The 20,879-nt window shown below is 42.3% G+C and overlaps 1 protein-coding gene across 5 annotated transcripts in view; it reads right to left on the bottom strand.

Annotated features, from left to right (window-relative positions):
* Positions 1 to 13,439: 13,439 nt before the first annotated feature.
* The window catches only part of TRPM4 (transient receptor potential cation channel subfamily M member 4), a 34,621-nt gene continuing 27,181 nt past the window's right edge, over positions 13,440 to 20,879 (bottom strand). For 3 of the 5 annotated variants that reach the window (XM_082676463.1, XM_082676461.1, XM_082676464.1), the window contains 8 exons: positions 19,439 to 19,571; positions 19,088 to 19,262; positions 18,679 to 18,856; positions 15,090 to 15,283; positions 14,668 to 14,800; positions 14,385 to 14,457; positions 14,187 to 14,310; positions 13,440 to 13,951 (listed from right to left, as the gene is read on the bottom strand). In XM_082676463.1, the coding sequence (XP_082532589.1) occupies positions 13,947 to 13,951; positions 14,187 to 14,310; positions 14,385 to 14,457; positions 14,668 to 14,800; positions 15,090 to 15,283; positions 18,679 to 18,856; positions 19,088 to 19,262; positions 19,439 to 19,571 (1,015 nt within the window). In that variant the 3' untranslated portion in view covers positions 13,440 to 13,946. Of the gene's footprint in view, positions 13,952 to 14,186; positions 14,311 to 14,384; positions 14,458 to 14,667; positions 14,801 to 14,985; positions 15,284 to 18,678; positions 18,857 to 19,087; positions 19,263 to 19,438; positions 19,572 to 20,879 lie in introns of those variants that run through there. The other 2 variants (XM_082676462.1, XR_014298149.1) reach the window with 2 other exon arrangements.

The raw sequence follows: 20,879 nt of genomic DNA on the forward strand, positions 1-20,879 counted from the left end.
AATAAACATTTACTGACTGGCATTTTTCCTGGTGTCTTGAGTTCACAGATTTTCCTGCCCCAGGGCTTTGCATAGCCTCAGGGGCTGAGATGTTCATATTCCATTTTTCACCTAGTAAATCAACCTTCAAGTCTCAGTTTCAGTGTTACTTCCTCAGGGAACTCCTCTTGTAACAGAGGAGAACAAGCCTGACTCCATATTGGATCTATTCCCTTAGTTCTAACCCTTGTGCTCTGTTGCCTGTGCTTAGTCATGCTGGCTCTGCATCTTTGTAAAAGAATGTTGCCAAAGCCTGAAATACACATGATAGCCCATTCTCAAGGCTCTGACCTTTAAATGTATAATGCTCTTCCATTCATATAAAGATAAAAAATTGGAAAACAGAAAATAAGTTGTCTTGTTGGAGGCTTATAGGAACATTGTGACCAGACCTACAGGTCACATAGGTATAAAAGAAGCCTGTATAAAAGAAGCCTGAATTTTAACTCCGGTAAGATTGTTCTTCTGGACACTAGTCCAGCATCTTCTTGGTATGCTGGCTTTCCAAATAAAGTTGCTATTCCTTGCCCCAGCAAGGATTTATTGGCCTGATGTGCGATCAGCAGCATGAGCTTGGGCTCAGAAACACTCTCTCCAAATTAGGTCTCTGTGTTAAGGATTGAATAATTTCCCCAGATTGTAATGTATTCTTACAGCACCTAGACATTTTCCCTTACATCTTTTTTGCTCAGTCATAATGATCTAAGCCTAGGGACCACTGGTGGTTCTCAAAATGTGGTTCTCAAAATGTGGCCTAGGGACCGCTGGTGGTTCCTGAGACACTTTCAGGGGTTCATGAGGTGAAAATTATTTTCATAATACTATTAAGATGTTATTTGCCTTTTCACTCTCACTTTCTCTTGAGTATACAGTGATGTTTTCCAGAAGCTACAGCACATGAGCTATTTTGACAAACCCTGTGCAGAAGCAGATATGAGAATCCAATTGTCTTCTAGTAAGCCAGGCATTAAAGAGATCTGCAAAAATGTAAAATACTCTTCTCTCTAAATTATTTTTGGTGTGGAAATTAGTTATTAAAAATGTTATGTTTACACAATGAGTTTTTGATGACAATACGTATTTCAGAAATTTCTCAGTTTTAATATTGATAGATATAACTCACATAAACAATCCACATAAGTACAACCCACATAAATTATTGGGGTCCTTCATTTTTAAGAGTATAAAAGCAGTCCTGAGACCAAGAACTTCGAGTAAATCTTTAGCTTTTTTTGTTGTTGTTGTTGTTGTTGTTATTGGGTTTTTTTTGCGGTATGCGGGCCTCTCCCGTTGTGGAGCACAGGCTCCGGATGCGCAGGCGTAGCGGCCATGGCTCACGGACCCAGCCGCTCCACGGCATGTGGGATCTTCCCGGACCGGGGCACGAACCCGTGTCCCCTGCATCGGCAGGCGTACTCCCAACCGCTGCGCCACCAGGGAAGCCCAATCTTTAGCTTTTTTATTCTTGTCTGCAAGCCCAGCAGACTTCAGAATTCTCTGAAGGCAAGGTTCCCGTCTGTCTTATTGGACACATACTTAAGGTTTGGCTAGTAGTATGGGGAGACTTAAGTTTTACTGTCAAAGATCTGAAGGCAAAAAGAAATGAATTGGAAGACCAATCCTCCCACCTCATCCTCACCTCCACATTACTCGGGGGACTGGAAGTGAAGCCCATGCTCCAGACGAGGGACTCGGCTTAGAGCCTGGACTGAGCAGTGCAGGAGGATGGAAAGGGAAGGTTGGCACGTGGCCTAAACTGCACGAGAGGAAAGGAAGGAAGGAGGGACGCATGCGCATGTGTGCACGTGTGCGCGCGTGTAGGGAGCGAGGTGGGTGTTGGAGGGGGTGGAGCCGCAGGATCTTTCCCTCCGTCAGGAGAGGTGAGAGAGGGGAGCGGCGGCGCATGCGCAGAGGAACGCGGGAAAGTCGGTGCCTGAGGTAGAGCAAGGAGCGTTGCGCGGTAAGGCCTGAGGCTTGAAGGGGCGCGAGGTGGTTGCTAGGCTCCTCAGCTGAGCCTTCTAGACCCTTATTTTCGGTTGATTGACCAGACTGAAGGGTCCAGGCCTCGAGGGTGAGGGTGAATTGGCTCCCGCAGGATCCCTGAAACGTTCATAAATCTGGGGTGTGTGAGGTTGGGCGTCACCCCCTGGGGTCACTGGACTTCGCCAAGGGATAACAGGCCACCTGACAGAGCCTCCCAGACGCCGGGCTCTGTGGAGCTGAGAGGTCAAACGGCCCGAGAGGGCCCTCCTTTTTTCTCCCCTAGGACCTGGGAAATTGGCGTCCGCCCCTTCGCTCACCAGATCTGACTTTGAGCCAATCCCAAGGCCCGACCTTCACAGGAAGCGGCCGTCGGTCCCTGCCCAATGGGGAAGCCCTTTGGTTCGGGCTCCCAGGCGGCAGAGACCGGGGCTAGCCTCCTCACACGCCTGTTAAGGACGAAGTTATTGCCTGCTCCTTGAGGAAGCTGGACACCAGCTCCCTGCTTTCATCTTTGGGGTTTATAGTTCCAGGGGAGGAGGTAAAGGGAGAGGAACGGGCATTTCCGGGAGGCCCGAGCGCTCTCCGGAAGGCATGGGCCTAGGAGAGCAGTTGCTGGGAAGGGTGGTGTAGAACCTCACACGTTGGGCCGCCATCAGGGCCTCTCCAGGCGGCGAGGAAGGGTTTGCCAGGGAAGCAAGGGGCTTTCTAGGTGTCACAGTGGCCGGTTTGCAGAATCTGTTTGCTGTAAGTCAGATTTACCAGTTTACCAGAAAACTTGTAAATTCTGGTAAATGTACCAATTTACCAGAATACACTTTCTGAATGTGTTCAAGAAAGGTGGATATATTTTTCATGGATACAGTTTTCCTTTGTTTAGTGGAACTCAGTGTCAGGGTCAGTGTTAACATGCATTATGGGAATCAGAAGTACTCCTTGTAATTTTGAGTTATGGTTCATTTCAGCTGCTGGCAAACCATCTAGTAATAGTGACGATTTGTGATCTTAGGTAAGCTGCCGACTCTTCTTTTTTTAATTTAATTTGATTATTTTTTATACAGCAGGTTCTTATTTGCTACCTATTTTATACATATTAGTGTATACGTATCTCCATATGTATACCAATCTCCCAATTCATCCCACCACCTTCCTCTTCTTGGTTAGCTTTTGAACAAATTGAATTAAGATTTCTGTTTTTCTGTTAATTCTGAAACGCAAAGGAAAGAATTCTCTATGGACACGCTTTAGAGTTTCTCTTACTTGCTTTTGTGTTGATAATCTGAGGCTCTCTGTTTCTTTTTCATATCCTTAGCTTTTGTGACAGCATTTCCTTCTGGCATTTCTCCTAATTCTCTGGCCATTTCTTCTTCTTTTCTTTATATTTTATTTTTAATGTTCTAAATCATGAAATATGCATCCACAAAAGGGCATAGAATGTATAAAATGTATAAAAGGGCATAGAATGTATAAACAGAGTTTTAAATGAATAATTATAAAGCTTACATCTGTGTAACTGCCACCCAGATCAAGAAGAATATTACCATGACTCTGAAAGAGCTTCTCTCATTATCATTTCACAGTCAAGTACCCCTTCTTCCCTTTTAGAGGTAACTTCAAGTCTGACTTTTGTGGTGATCATATCCTTGATTTTCTTTATACTTTTTCCATGTATATGTGCATCCCTAAATTACTAGTTTAATTTTGCTTCTGTTTTGAACTTAGAAATATGGACTCATTCTGTCTAGAATATTTTACGCTGTGCTTCTTTTGCTCAACATTGTGAAATTTATATTGTTGAGTGTAGCTGTAGTTCCTTTATTTTCTTCACGTATGTATAGTATTCTTTTGTTTGAATCGTCTATGATTTATGCATTTTACTGTTGATGGGCGTTTGTGTCTTTCAACTTTATGACAATTATGAATAATGTTGCTGAGAACATTCTTGTGAGAAGTAGAATGTAGTTGGTTAAGAGCTGCTTCTGAAACCAGACTGTGTTAAATCCTGACTACCACTCATTGGAGGTGTAACGATGAGAAAGTTGTGTAACTTTCTGTTTAAATTTTTTTCACTTTTGTAAAATGGAGGTAATAATAGTACCTACCTCCTAAGGTTATTGTGAAGAGTAATGTAATTTAAAAATGTAAAGCATTTAGAACAATGCCTGACACAAAGCAAGCACAATGTGTTAGTTATTATTATTACTGTATTCTGTTGCACAAGTGAAAGAGTTTCTCTAGGGAATATATTGGGAGTTGTTGGGCCATAGGGTATGTGTATATTTGATTTTACTACTAATACTAGGTTGTTCTCCAAAGTAGTTATGACAATATACAGTAACGTTAATTGAGGATGAGACTTCCTGGTTGCTGTACATCTCATCAACACCTGGTATTATTAGACTTTTCCATTTTTTCCCAATCTGGTTGGTGTGCAGTTGTATTTCATTGTAATTCTAATCGCCTTTCACTGATTATTAATGACATATTTGTAATAGTTATTGGGATAATTTAATTAAATGAATTATTTAATAATTATTTAAATATTATAAAATATTTATGAAGTGCCTGTCAAGCCTCTTGCCCATTTTCCTATTGGGTTGTCCGTATTTTTCTTCCAAATTCGTAGGTGTTCTTTATATCTTTTGGATATTAGTCATTTGTTGTTAGGTAGGTTGCAGATATCTTCTCCCATTCTACAGTTTTTCTTTCTGTTCTCCTTTTGGGGTCTTTTCAAAAAAGGAAGTTTTTAATTTTAGTGTAGTAAAATGTATCAAATTGAAATTTTATGGTCATTGCTTATTGTGTCTTTTATGAGAAATCTTTTCCTATACCAAGGTGTGGTGTTTCAAGGGGCACCATTCACATCAGCAATAATTTTGTCCCCTGGAGTAGTATAAGACAGTGATCATTCTTTTATATTTTCTAGCATTTTATGGTGTTGTTTTTCACATTTACTTCTTTTGTCCCTCTGAGATTGATTTTTGCAGTTATTTGAGGTAGGGGTCAGTTTCTTTTTTTTGCTGTATGGATACCCAGTTGTTCTAGCACCATTTATTGAGAAGTTCACCCCCTACTTACAGGTCTGCTAAGGCATATCTATCGTGTATCAGACTTAATATAACGATGGGTCTAATTTTAGGCTCTCTGTTCTGTTCCATTAGCCTGTTTGTTTGCCCCTGTCTCAATTCACACTGCCTTACTACAAATTTATAATAAGGCTTAATACTTGTTAGAGCATGTCTTCTCACTTTGTTTTTATTAAGGAGCATCTTAGCTATTTTTGGGCTTTTGAGTTTTCAGATAAATTTTGGTATCAAGGTTGAGCTGGTCTTATAAGTTGGGGAGTGTTCCTCTTTCTGTTTTCTAGAAGAGCATTTCTTTCTTAAAGGTTGGTAGAATTTGCCATTAATGACATCTAGTATTAGAAAGGTTTGCATATATGTCTGTGTAAGTGTGTGCATGAACACATATGTGTGTTTGAAAGATTTTCAGTTACAGTTTCAAGTTATTTAATGATTATAGGACTTCCTGGGTTCTTTATTTTTCCTGTAGTTCTTTGGTTAATTTTTAAAAGGTATTTGAGTATTTCACCTACTTTTTGAAATTATTGGTGCAGTAATGTTAATATTCTTTATTATTATTTATTTAATATCTGCAGCATCTATAGTAATGTCCCCTTTTTTTAATTCCTAATACTGGTTATTTGTACTTTTCCTCCTTTTTCTTTTATTTTTAAAAAATTAAAAAATTAATTAATTTTTGGCTGCGTTGGGTCTTCCTTGCTGCGTGCGGGCTTTCTCTAGTTGCGGTGAGTGGGGGCTACTCTTTGTTGCGGTGCATGGACTTCTCATTGCGGTGGCTTCTCTTGTTGCGGAGCACAGGCTGTAGGCGCGCGAGCTCAGTAGTTGTGGCTCACAGGGTCTAGAGCGCAGGCTCAGTAGTTGTGGCACATGGGCTTAGTTGCTCCATGGCATGTGGGATTTTCCCGGACCAGGGCTCAAACCCATGTCCCCTGCATTGGCAGGCGGATTCTTAACCACTGAACCACCAGGGAAGTCCTCCTTTTTCTTGATCAAGCTTATTAGAAGATTGTCAACTTTATTAGTTCTTTCAAAGAACTTTTGGGCTTTGTTGATGATTTTATTGTTTGTTTTCTATTTCATTAAGTTTGGGCTATTATGAATAAAACTGCTATGACTGTTCTTGTAAAAGTCTTTTTTTTTTTTTAACATCTTTATTGGGGTATAATTGCTTTACAATGGTGTGTTAGTTTCTGCTTTATAACAAAGTGAATCAGTCATACATAAACATATGTTCCCATATGTCTTCCCTCTTGTGTCTCCCTCCCTCCCACCGTCCCGTAAAAGTCTTTTTGTGGCATATGTTTTTATTTTTCTTAGGTAAATCCATAGGAGGGGAATTACTGGGTCTAGCAGTTTAATAAGAAACTAAGATTTAAAAAGCCCATTTTCATAAGAAACTGCTAGACCTTTTTCAGAATGGTTGTACTATTTACACTCCTGGCAACAGTGTATGAAAGTTCCAGGTGCTCCACATCTTTGCCAGCATTTGGTGTTAATCTTCGTAATTTTCTCAATTTTGGTACAGACCAGTATTTTTTTAAATCATTATAATGTTCTCTTCCTTACAGTTATAAAGTTGTACACTCTGTATTTATTTAGTGATCACCTTAGAACTTAAAAAATGCACACTTAATTTATTGAAGTTACAGTATGTCTCCCCTTCTCCCAGAAGATACAAAGAACTTAAAATATTTGAATTCTATTTACTTTCTTCTCAACTTATATTTTATTATTTTGATGGTTTTTATTTTTACTTTTTAACCTTCCAGGACATTATTATTTTGTTTCATATAGTTATTTTTTTATTCGGATTTTCTTGCATATTTACTACATATGTATTTTTTGTCCTTTATTTCTCTTGGTTCTCAAATCACCCATCTGGGATTACTTTCCTTCTGCTTGAAAGATGTTTTAGAATTTCCATTAATGAAGATGTGTTGGTGACTGATTGTCAAAATGTTTTTGTCTGTTGTAAACTATTTTTATTTTACCCTCATTTAAAAATATTTTATTAGGATTTAAGGTACTAGATGAGCAGGCTTTTTTTCTTTCAATGTTGATCATATCCTACCATTGTCTTGTGGCTTCCATTTTTGATATTGAGAAGTCACCTTTATGTCTCTCCTTTGCAATAGTCTGTATTCTTCTTATAAGTGTTTTATATAAAATAATGTCTGTATACAGAGTTCCTTTTGTCTCCAGTGGACTTCATTGGGCTTTTTGAATCTGAGATTGGTTTATTTCACCAGTTCTGGAAAATTGTCTTAATCTTTTCAGACATTGTTTCCGCACCATTTTCTGTTCTTACCTTCTGAAAAGAACAATTAAATATCTGTCAGACTTTCAAAAATTTCTTTGATTTCTGTGTTTACTAACCTCCTTTTGTATTTTCCATGTTGTTATCTCTCTGTGCTATGTTCTTGGTTGTTTTTCTGACCTAAGTATTTCGGTTCACAAATACTGTCTTCAGCAGAATTGAATCCACTGTTAAATTCATTCAGTAAACTTCTAATTTCAATTATTGTGTCCTTCATTTCTTTTTAAATCTGTGAAATCACTTTTTATAGAGTCCTGTTCCCTTCAGATATTTTCAAACTTTTCCTTTATTTCTTAAAAAATAGAAACCAGTTATTTTATTGACTTTGTCTAATGATTCCTTTATTTGATGTCTTTGCTCATTTTATTCTGCCATCTGTTGTTTCTGTCAGTTCTCACTAGTGCCCTTTTCCCCTTATGTGCTATGATTCTCCCTGTTCTTGACAAGTTATTTGTAGGAATAATTTAAGGCCTTAAGATGAAGGTGTCTTACTGCAGGAAAGATTTCGGTTTATTTCTGCAAAGTATCTGGGAGGACACCATTAGTCTTGTACCAATTATACTTAATTTTGGGGGTTTAATAGTATATTACTGTGATTTTTTTTTTAAACTAACATCATGAGATTGGTGTGAGCTTTAATTAATTTTTATTTATTTTTGCTGTGTTGGGTCTTCGTTTTTCTGTGCGAGGGCTTTCTCTAGTTGTGGCAAGCGGGGGCCACTCTTCATCGCGGTGCGCGGGCCTCTCACTATCGCGCAGTTGCGGAGCACAGGCTCCAGATGCGCAGGCTCAGTAGTTGTGGCTCACGGGCCTAGTTGCTCCGCGGCATGTGGGATCCTCCCAGACCAGGGCCCAAACCCGTGTCCCCTGCATTAGCAGGCAGATTCTCAACCACTGTGCCACCAGGGAAGCCCCTATTACTGTGATTTTAATGTGCATTTCTCTGATAACTAATGATGTTGAGGACTTTTTTCAGATGTATTAATATATTGGCCATTTGTATGTCTTTGTGAAGTGTCTTTTTAAATACTTTACCCATTTTTAATTGTATATCTTTTTAAAATTGAGATATAGTTGATGTATAACATAAGTTACAGGTATACAACATAGTGATTCACAAATTTTAAAGGTTATACTCCATTTATAGTTATTATAGAATATTGGCTATATTCCATGTGTTGTACAGTATGTCCTTGTAGCTTTTTTATTGTATACATAATAGTTTGTACCTATTATTCCCATACCCCTGTTGTATATCTTTTAATTAAGCTGTAGGAGTTCTTTATATTCCCTAAATACAAGTCTTTGTCAGCTGTGTATCTCAGGATCATTTTCTCCCAGTCTCTGACTTGCCTATTGATTTTCTTAAGTCTTTTGATGAGCAGAGGTTTTTAATTTGGTGAAATCTAAATGATCAATTTTTAAAGATGATTGCATTTTATGTTCTATGTTTGAAATTTTTGCCTACCACTAAGTCACAAAGGTATTCTTTTTTGTTTTCTTTTAAATGCTTTATAGTTTTAGATTTTACATTGAGATCAATGATTCATATCAAATTAATGTTTGTATATGGTGTGAAATGGGATTCGAGTTTCATTTTTTTCCCCATATGGACATTCAGTTATTCCAGAAAGGACTTTTCTTTCCTAGTTGGATGTCTTTGTACTCTATTTCAAGAATCAAAAAACCATATGCTGGGACTTCCCTGGTGGTCCAGTGGTTAAGACTCTGTGCTTCCAATGCAGGGGGTGCAGGTTCCACCCCTCGTCAGGGAAGTAAGATCCCATATACTGTGCATCGTGGTCCAAAAAAAAAAAAAAAAAAGGACCATATGGTTTATTTCTGAATTACTTTGCTGCTACTTTTTTTTTTTCTTTTGGCCACGTGTTGCGGCATGCAGGATCTTAGTTCCCCAACCAGGGATCGAACCAGTGCCCCCCTGCACTGGGAGCACAGAGTCTTAACCACTGGACCACCAGGGAAGTCTCCTACCTTGCTACTTTCATATGTTAAATCGACCTTGCATTTCTGGGACAAACTCCATGTGATCATTTGTTATTACTCTTGTATATTGCAGGATTTGCTTTCTAACTTATGTTGAGGATTTTTGTCTTCATCTATGTTCATGAAGATATTGGTCTTAAATGGTCTCTTTTACTAATATGTTTATCAGGTTTCGGCATTAGGGTAATGGTAGCCTTATAAAATGGATTGGAAAGTGTTTCCTCCTTTTCTGTTTTCGAAGTACTTGTTCTTGGTGGTTTTTTTTTTTCAGTATTCTATATAATTCACTATTTGAAACCATCTGGGTGTGGAATTTTCTTTGTGGGAAGGGTTTTGATAAGGAATTCAATGTATTTAACAGACATAGGACTATACAGATTTCCCATGTCATTTGATATCAATTTTGTTAAGTTGTATTTTTAAGGAATTCCCCCATTTCATCTAAGTTGTTAAGTCTGTTGGCATAAAATTCTTATACTATTTTCTTATTATCCTTTTAATGTCTATAGGATATGTAGTAATAATCCTCTTTCATTCCTGATATTGATGACGCGCATATCTCTTTCTGTCCTATTATATTGTTGATCATTTCAAACAACCAGTTTTGGATTTCTTACTTTCATCTAGTGTCTGTTTTCTATTTCATTGATTTTTGATTTTATATTTTCCTTTTTTTCCATTTTAGATTTACTTCTTTTCTTGAAACCTTCTTGTAAGACATTGATTTTAAACCTCTTTTCTAATTTCAGCATGTAAAGCTATAAAATTCTCTCTAAGCATTGCTTTTGTTGCATTCCACAAATTTTGATATTTTAGTTTTATCATCCTTCAGTTTAGTGTTTGGTAGTTCTTTGTGATTTATTCTTTGACCTATGGATTATTTAGTAATATATTCTTTAATTTCCAAGTATTTGGAGTTTCCTTAAATATGTTGTTACTGATTTTAAATTTACTAACGTTGTAGTCAGAGAACATACTCTGATTTCAATCCTTGTAAATTTATTGATACTTGTTTTATGGTTTAGCACGGGTAAAGTGTATGTATTCTGTAGTTATGAGTTTCTATAAATATCATTTAGGTCAAAGCTGCTGATAGCATTTTTGGATCTTCCTTTTTTTTTTTTTTTTTTTTTTTTTTTTTTTTTTGCGGTGCACGGGCCTCTCACTGTTGTGGCCTCTCCCGTTGTGGAGCACAGGCTCCGGACGCGCAGGCTCAGCGGCCATGGCTCACGGGCCCAGCCGCTCCGCGGCATGTGGGATCTTCCCAGACCGGGACACGAACCCGTGTCCCCTGCATCGGCAGGCGGACTCTCAACCACTGCACCACCAGGGAAGCCCTAAATAAAATCTTTTAAGATTTTTAAAAATTAAAAAAAAACACAGTGAGACACCACTACAAACCTCTTAGAATGGCTAATTAAAAATACTGATAATAGCAAGTGCTAGTGAGGATGCAGAGCAACTGAAATTCTCTCATAACATTGCTGATGGAAATGTAAAATGTGCAACCACTTAGGAAAGAGTTAAGCAGCCTCAGATAAAGTTATACAGTGGAATTCCCTGGTAGTCCAGTGGTTAGGACTCAGCACTTTCACTGTTGGGGCCCGGGTTCAATCCCTGGTTGGGGAACTAAGATCCCGCTTATTATACAACCCAGACACCCCAATCTTAGGTATTTACCCAAGAGAAACAAAAACATATCCGATACCCAGTTTTCTCTAATTCAGTCTAGGTTTGCGTATCAGCCCCTTGGCTTGTCTAAGTAGGCTTCACAGGAGCTACCAAATACATTCCAGTTTTTGGCGGCAGCTTTGAGCAGCCTTTACAGCTGTCTCCTCTAGCCCCACTTGTCCCTTTAATGGAGCAGGTCCTCAGCCTTCACAAAGCACATGCATTCTTGAGTCCTCACTCCACCCTGCTGCCTCCTTTTCTCTGACGACCTGCAGCCTCTTATCTGGAGTTTTCATTTTTGTATAAAATACACCTCTCTTTCAAATGACCTATTTGTTTAAGGTTTTAGTGGCTTACATATTCTACTGACAGTCACTCCCTTCCCACATCTGAGACTGGAGCACATATCTTACGGGTTCTTTTGGATCACAGGCTAGTGAATGCCACAGCTGTTGCATGCCCTCAGCAACCCCTCCGGAGGACCCTAGAGTAGCAGATCATGGCTATGCTGCTCACTCTTGGTTAATGGACACCCAGTCACTTACTGGCCTTGCTGGTGACCAGCAAGAGGTCCTCCTCACTCCTAAAAGGAAGTATCTTCCACCTTTGTAATGGCCAGTTAAACTCTGTGTGGCTTCCAAAAACACAGCACCAAGACAAGTGGAGACATTTGTGGTCACCAATTGTCATTTTAAGGGGCCAGGATTCCCACTGTACTAGGGCTGTGCAACAGAGAAGTGAAGTAGGTTCACTGCGGGAAAATATACAAGTAAGAAAGATTTAAATATAAATTTTAGGAGTATTTTGTAATTCCTCAAGAGCGCCTAGCCTCCTCTTCAATTACAGGTCTTTTGGTTTCCAAACTGATTTATGTGTGGAAATGAAGTGGAGGTTGTATCTCTCCAACAGAAATAAATTAATACAGGGGTCTCAGATATATTAAACGGGTCTCAGAAAACTGGTAAATAAATATAAAGAAGCAGAGTTAGCACAGAAATAGTAAACTGCACGAAGCAAATATCACCCCCAGGACTGGAGAGAAAAATGGGAGAGAACAGAGTTATCAGAACCTAAACTCTTGGAGACGTGACCCTGGGAGCTGAAACTCAGGCTAGAAAAAGGGGCTGCCTGGATGGAGCGGGTGTGACTGAGGGCATAAACAGAACTTGTGGGAGTGCTGGGGCGGGGGAAGCTGAAAGCTGCAACCAGAGAAAGCAATGCTCTGGGGCTACGCTCAGGAACAGGAAGCAGCAAATCCCCTCTTCCTCCTCCAGTCACCGTTCTCCCTCTAGCGCCCCCTCTAGGCAGGGTCTAATAGGAACCCAGCTGGCAAAACAAATGGGGCTTGCGGAGTCCCAGCCCCAGCGGCACAGAGCTGAGTATACAGAAGGGCAGATTTGGAGCTGAGAGACAACAGCTTAATAAAGCAGCATGCCCACTGAGTGAATTCCTAGGGCTTCGTAGCATTTAACATTTCTAAATATAAATTAGTGCTTTACAAAGGCTCTGGATCCAGATGGCCCAGATTCCTATTCAAACTCGGCCACTTTCTAGCTGTGAGACCTTGTGTGAGTCACTTAACTTTTATGAGTGCCTCAGTTTTCTTATCTGCAAATGGAGACATTAGTACCTACCTAATATATGGTTGTCATGAGAATTCCTTGATTTAGCACCTGTGAAGAACTTAAACACAATGCCAGACACATAGCACTCGTGTTAGCTGTTGTTGTTGTTGCCACCATCGTCATTACTGTTATTATTACTACTTGAGTTAGTGAGAATTGATTCAGCATCTTCCAGAGAAATCTGGTTGCCACAAAACACTTGGCAATATTTCAGAGCTACTCTGCATCCAAAGTGGCAGACAGTTGGAATTCCTCCAATTTGGAAAAAGGATGTTTTGGTTTGCATTTATGGATGTGTTGGTTGGTGGTGGCTTTTTTGCTATTTTACTAATAATTGCTGTCAGTTCAACCTTGTCATTACCAGTTTAGTTTGTTATGGGTTGTTTAGTTAAACGGCATGTATAATGATGCATATTTGCCTCAATTCCGTGCGTGCATGGCCTGCAATTTTCCACTAATTAGACTTTTTAAAGACACATATGCAGTTATCTACTCAAATTTGCATCATCTGTACCCCTATTGCCAAAGCAGATGTACATAGCACCCACCCACCCCCACTCCAGGAAATACTCTCCTTTTTATCTCTGAGTTCTTTCATTGGTAGGCAGGAATGGGGGGGGTACAGATGGTTGGGGTTCTTGTCCCACTGAAGTGAGAGTCATCAAAATAGTGCAGACAAGAGGTGCTGGGCCTGAGTCACACAGGAATAGTGGGGCTGAGAGGAAGAAACAGCTGGGGGATACCTGAAATAAAGCAGCAAACGAACCAAGGACCCCAAACACATCCCCAGCTTCAGCCCCCATCCCCAAAGGATCTATACACCCACCAGTTCCCCAAGAATCAAGCATCCGGATGCTACTCCTCTCAAATGGATTTATTTCCCCAGTGTGGGGAGCTGTGAGTGGGCTCTGGTCCTTTACCTCAATGACCCTGCAGCCTTCTCTGGCCCAGCAGACTGTGGTACAGCCTTGAAAGGCAATGAATGCCTGGGCTCCAGCGGCTCATGCTCCCAGAGTAGGGCTGGTTCTGGGAGGATCCAAGCCTGCTGTGGTTTGCATGGATGACACTCCCTGCAGTGATCGTGACAGCAGCTGAGGTGGTAGTCCATGGGCATGAGGTTCACCTCAAGGACAAGGTCGCCAGGTGCAGGGGTCAAGGACCTGCTAGGCCTTACTCTGGGACCAAAACTCCCTATGGCAGCTCCTCTTTGAAGTCCACCAGCAGGGCTCAGTCTGGGGGAAGAGAGAAGAGGTGGTGGGCATAGAGACGAAGACAGAAAAAAATAAGAGACTGGCAAAAAGAAAGATGTACAAAAAGCCCAAAGGAGACTGAGAGTGAACCAGGGACTAAGGAAAGCCAGTAAAAGAGAAAAACGCTCCGACGTAGGGGAAGAGAGACCCGGAAAGTAGGGACACAGACGTAGGTAGTGACAGATGCCAGAGATACAGGTACACCACACACACTGACCTTTAGGCCCAGGTGAGGCTGGGGGCGGCGGCCCCCCTGGGGGAAGTAATGCAGAGCGGCTCAGGGCCTCGGCTACCCAGCCCAGGACACGGCTACAGTACTGGACCTGGGGAACAGGGAGGACCTCAGGGCACCAGACTGGAACCCTACTGCCCCTCACCCCAGCCATACTCCCCCAGCCTGGCCCGGGATTCTCACCTCCTGTTCCAGTCCTTTCAGACGCTGCTCGTGCTCGCGGATCTGTCTCAGCTGCTGCAATGCTGTGTCCACCCTGGGGATCCAGGGTTTCAGATCGGTGCCCGCAGCCTACCAGCCCCGCCCACCTTCGAAGACCCGCCCTCAGTGGTTCAGCTTTTCTCCCTAGCATTCCAGAACCCTGTCCCTGCAGGCTCCACCTCTAGCCTGGGTCTTTGCAGGACCTAAATCACGGGCTCTGTTCCCTAAGCCAAAAGCCCCGCCCAGAGCCAGGCCCCGCCCTCACTTCTGCGACGTGCGCTTCAGACTTTCAGAGTCGCTCTCCCGCTTGTCCCGAGCTCGCTCCAGCAGGAAACTCTCCTTTTGCACTGACTCCCACGTCAACAGCTTCCGCTCCGCTTCCTTCGAGAGGTGGACCCCTGGACAGTGGGGTCAGGAGAGAGTCAAAGGGCTCGCCCATCCTCGGGCCACGCCTGCTCCTAGACCCAGCTTCCCCACCCAAAACCGTGAGCTTTGGTGATCTCCCAGACCACGCCCCCTCGCCGTTCTAGGCCTCCCACTAATATCCCACGCCCAGCTCCCTGACAGACTAAGCCCTGCCCACTAGTGCTCCTGGGCGTCCTCCTCCTCCAGGCTATACATGCTCTTCTTTCTCTCCAGGTTCCGCCCCCTAGGTTTCTCTCTTTTGGGCCAAGCCGGGGGTCTCACGAAAATGCTCGACGGCTGCGGAAGGTGGCAAGCTGGCCCGGAGCCTGCGCAATCGACGGATGAGTAAGCACACGTGCGAGATGACGATGAGAGGCGGGGCCAGTGCGGGCCGAGAGTGAAATTCCCGGATGAGGCTGTAGCGCTGCGCCTTCCAGTAGAGGTCGCTGTTGGCCTGTACTTTGCCGAAGGTATAGCTGTGGGGACCAGAGATCAAGGGTCACTGGAGGTCAACGCCCCTTCAGGAAGAGAGGATGAAGATTAGCTGTCACGCAATATCTGTTTGAAGCCCAAGGCAGCAGGCAGATGTCAAGATCAATAAAGTTGGAGGTTATTACAGGACGCAATTAATAGCTGGGTTAGGAGTGTCCAGGGTCAGATGTCATAGGTCAAGTTGGGAAAGCTATCATGAATTAAGTAGAGATTGGAGTCAGGTTCAAAAGTCAGCCTGGGGCTTCCCTGGTGGCGCAGTGGTTGAGAATCCGCCTGCCGATGCAGGGGGCACGGGTTCGTGCCCCGGCCCGGGAAGATCCCACATGCCGCGGAGCGGTTGGGCCCGTGAGCCATGGCCGCTGAGCCTGCACGTCCGGAGCCTGTGCTCCGCAACAGGAGAGGCCACAACAGTGAGAGGCCCGCATACCGCAAAAAAAAAAAAAAAAAAAAAAGCCTGGACACAAATAATAAAATAGGAAATGAAAATGGGGACATTACTATCAACCGTATAGAAATAAAAAGGATTATAAGAGAATGCTATAATAATTGTACACCAACAAATTAGATAACCTAGATGAAATGGACAAATTACTAGAAATACACAAATTACCTAAACTGATTCAAGAAGAAACAGGACAATCTCAAAAGACCTATAACAAGTAAAGAGATTGAATCACTAATTTAAAATGTTCCAACAAAAAAGCCCAGGACCAGATGGTTTGACTGGTGAATCCTACCACACATTTAAAAAAGATTTAACACCAATCCTTCTCAAATTCTTCCAAAAAATTGAAGAGGAGAGAACACTTCCCAATTCATTCTATGAGGCCAGCATTACCATGATGATATCAAAGTCAGATAAAGATATCACGAGAAAACTACAGACCAATATCCTTTATGAATATACATGCAAAAATCCTCAACAAAATACTAGAAACCTAATGCAACAGCATATTGAAAAGATTATAAGTGGGATATATGCAAGGAATGCAAGAGTAGTTCAACATACAAAAATCAATCAATGTAATATACCACCTTAATAGAACAAAGGAAAAACCACGTGATCATCTCAATTGACATGGAGACACAGAAAAGGCATTTGACAAAATCCAACACCCTTTCATGGTTCAAAAACAAAACAAAAACTCAGAAAAGTAGAAACAGAAGGAAACTTCTTCAACATGATAAAAGGTACTTATGAAAAACCCACAGCTAACATCATACTCAATGAAAAAAGACTGAAAACTTTCCCCAAAGATCAAGAACAAGACAAGGATGCCCACTTTTGGGACTTCCCTGGTTGCCCAGTGGTAAAGAATCTGCCTTCCAATGCAGGGGACGTGGGTTCGATCCCTGGTTGGGGAACTAAGATCCCACATGCCGCAGAGCAACTAAGCCCGCACACCACAACTACTGAGCTCCTGCACCTCATCGAGAGATCCCTAGTGCCGCAAACTACAGAGCCCACATGCTCTGGAACCTGCGCACCACAACTAGAGAGAGAAAAACCCGCGCGCCACAACAAAGAGCCCGCATACCGCAACTAAGACCCGATGCAGCCCAAAAAATAAAGAAAATAAATATTTTTTAAAAATGCCCAATTTCACCACTTCTATTCATTATACTGGAAGGTCTAGCCACAGCAAGCAAGATAAAGAACTAAAAGGCATCCAAATTGGAAAGGAAGAAGTAAAACTGTCTCCATTGACAGATGATATAGCCTACATATAGAAATAGAAAATCCCAGGGACTTCCCTGGTGGTCCAGTGGTTAAGAATCCACCTTGCAATGCAGGGGATGACGGTTCGATCCCTGGTCAGGGAGCTAAGATCCCGCAAGCTGTGTGGCACAGACAAATAAATAAACTTAAGAATCAAAGGATATTATCAAGAAAAGGAAAAGACAACCAACAGAATGGGAGAAAATATTTGCAAATTATATATGTGATAGGAGTTTAATATCCAGAATAAAGAACTGCTACAACTCAAACACTAAAATACAAACAACTCAATTTAAAAAACGGGCAAAGGGGGCTTCCCTGGTGGCGCAGTGGTTAAGAATCCGCCTGCCAATGCAGGGGACACGGGTTCGAGCCCTGGTCCAGGAAGATCACACATGCCGCGGAGCAACTAAGCCTGTGCGCCATAACTACTGAGCCTGTGCTCTAGAGCCCGCGTGTTGCAACTACTGAAGCCCGCACGCCTAGAGCCCGTGCTCCGCAACAAGAGAAGCCACTGCAATGAGGAGCCCGCGCACTGCAACGAAGAGTAGCCCCCGCTCACTGCAACTAGAGAAAGCCTCTGCGCAGCAACGAAGACCCAACACAGCCAAAAATAAAAATAAATAAATAAATTTATTTTAAAAAATGGGCAAAGGATTTGAACAGACATTTCTTTAAAGATGTGCAAATGGGCAATAAGCCCATGGAAAGATGCTCAATGTCACCAGTCATTAGGAAAATACAAATCAAAACCACAATGAAATAACCAGTTCATGCCCACTAGGATGGCTAGAACCTCTTAATAAGGAAAATAACAACTGTTAGTAAGGATGCAGAAAGGCTAAACAGAATTACCATATGACCCAGCATTCTATTCTAGAAATATACCCAAAAGAAATAAAAAACAGAGACTCAAACAGCAATTGTGAACAGCAGTGTTCATTGCAGCATTATCCACAATAGCCAAAAGATGGAACCAACCCAAGTTTCCATCATCAGATGAATGGATCAACAAAATGTCTTATATCAATACATCAGTATTATTCAGCCATAAAAAGGGATGGAGTGGTGGCACGTGCTACAACATGATTGCACAATGAAAACATTATGCCGGACACAAAAGGACAAATATTGTATGATGTCACTTACATGAATCACCTCCAAGAGGCAGATTCATAGACACAGAGAGTAAATTAAAGGTTACCAGGAACTGGGCAGGGGAGGGGAAAATGAGGAGTTAACCCTTGCTGAATGCGTACACACTTTCTGTTTGGAGTGATGAAAATGTTTTGGAAATAGATAATGGTGATGGTTGTACAACATTATAAATGTAATTAATGTCACTGCATTGTACACTTAAAAATGGTGACGATGGCAAATTTTGTTATATATATTTTGCCACAATAAAAAAATTTTTAAATCTTCAGCCTGGGCTCAGAGAGCAGATCAGATTCCAAAGTCCAGGTCAGGAGCAGACTCTGACTGGGTTGGGGGACAACCCAGCATTAGATTTAAATCAGAGTTCAGAGACTAAAACTAGAATTGCTTAGACTGGGGTCAAGGGTCAAGCTGGGATCAAGAATCACGCTGGGGTCAAGGGTCATGCTGGGTGAGGTCACCCAGATGAGGTCAGATCATCAGAGAGCAGTGGGGACTCACCTGAACATCGCGATGAGCAAATTGACCAGCAGGATGTTGGCCACGAGCAGGAAGATGATGAGGAGGACCACCACCAGCCAGTTGGCATAAATCGAGACGCAGGAGCCTGCCTGGGTCCCTGAGGGGCGCGCCCATACGCCCTTCTCCGATGAACAGTTGTCGGGCTTCATGAGGCTCGCTGTGAAGGGAGATAGAGATGGAGCCAGAGAGACAGAGACCTAAGGAAGACAGAAATCCAGACGGGCATGGGAGAGCAGAGAGAGAGACAGAATCCCAGAAAGAGGGGAGAACAGAGACGCAAAGAGAAGGAGGAGGGGTCAGAGACCCAGAGATAGAGGAGAGAGAGAGGGGACTCAGAGGGAGGGTGTCAGGCCCTCTCATCCCTCCTTACCGTCTATGCCCTCCTTACCGTCTATGTCCTCCTGGGGGATCTGCCCAAAGATCTGCAGGTAGGGCCGGTAGAAGACCCGGCGCAGGATATTCGAGAGGTTACGGTCCTGGGGCCTAAGGAGCCCCTCCGTGGCCACCCCATAGGCAACCAGCCACACGCCAAGGAAGAAGAGGAAGAAGAACACGTCCTTCATCTGCAGAAGAGGAAGATGAGACCAATCTGGGCCCTGCCCTTCCCTACTCTGGCCCCGCCCCTGCATCCAAAGCCCCGCCTCCTTCCCTGACATTGCGTTCCAGACTCCACACCTTCCCTGGCTCCGTCCCTTTCCTCCTCTGGCCCCGCCCACACCAGTCCTACCCCACCCCTCACCATCTTGTTCACGATGACGATCTTGGGCCCCAGATGTTTGTTGACTGTGAAGATGTGCAGCAGCCTCAGCGTGAAGATCATGAAGTCGAGGCAGAGGACAGTACGGCCCAGGTCATACAGTCCTGCGGTCAGCCTGGGGTATGGCAGACGCGGCAGGGGTCACTCAAGGGTTACACGGTGTAAAGCAAAACCCCGAGTCTTCCCAACACCAGGCTGAAGGTGAGGATGTGGCCTCCCCAGGGCCAGACCTGGGACCACCCCCCTACCCCGATTCACCCGGGGTTTACTCAGATTTAAAATTTGGCACCCGTGACAGTGCCAAGCTGGGCTACGCAGGGCGCTGGTACCCATTAAATAATGCTGCATGAACAACGGCCTTAGCAAAAAGCTGGGAGGTCCCTGTAACAAACAAGTTGTGAAAACTGCAGGGATATTTGTCCAACCTATACAAGGCAAAATATAGAGAGTTCCAGCAAACCAATAAGCAGAAGACAAACGACCTAACAGGAAATCGGATAAAGGATAACAACACACAATTCACAGAGGAAAGTCAAATGGTGAATAACATCAGCAATCCCTATGGGGAAAATAAAAATTATATCTCTATTTTGCATCATGTACTTTAACTCTGAAGGGATTAAAAACCTAGAGTAAAAGGCAAAACATCAAAATCTTAGTAAGAAAATATAGAATTTCTTCATAAGCTTGACATAAGATAAATGTTATATAAGAAAAAGAGTCTTATATACAACGCACAAAATCATAATAAAGGAAAAGACTGAATATTTACTTTAAAATATAAAACTCATGTGTATTAAAAGATAACATAAATATGATGGACAGAGAAAGACAAAATTTTCTGCCAAAAATACATAGCGTAAATTTGATCAGGAGGGAATACCAGACAAACGTAAACAGAGGCAAATTCTACAAAATAACTGGTCTGGACTCTTCAAAAGTGTTAAGATCATAAAAGCCAAAGATGGACTGAAAAACTGTCCCAGATTAGAGACAATTAAGGAGACATGACAACTAAAGGCAACATGGAATCCTGGATTGGCTCCTGATCCAGAAAAAGAACATCAGTGGACAACTGATGAAATTTAAATAAAATTTCCTGGTTCTGATAATATAAGATGTTAACATTTGGGGGATCTGGATGAATGGTGTATGGGAATTCTCTGTGCTGTTTTTGCAAAATTTTTTTATGTCTAGGGGTTTTTTGAAATGAAAAGTTAAAGAATAAAAGAATGTTTAAAGAACATACAAAAGTGAAAAGACAAGCTGCAGACTGTAAGAAGATACTTAGAACAAAACCACCAAGGATTGGGATCCAGAGTATAAGGAGAACACCTACCAAAAAATATATACATGCAAGAGATCGGTGAACACAATAAATTAAAAACTGGGGCGAAGGGTATGAAAAGACAGTTGACAGAGT

The sequence above is a fragment of the Grampus griseus genome, assembly GCF_964374135.1.
Source record: "Grampus griseus genome assembly, chromosome: 19".
NCBI classification, from domain to species: domain Eukaryota; kingdom Metazoa; phylum Chordata; class Mammalia; order Artiodactyla; family Delphinidae; genus Grampus; species Grampus griseus.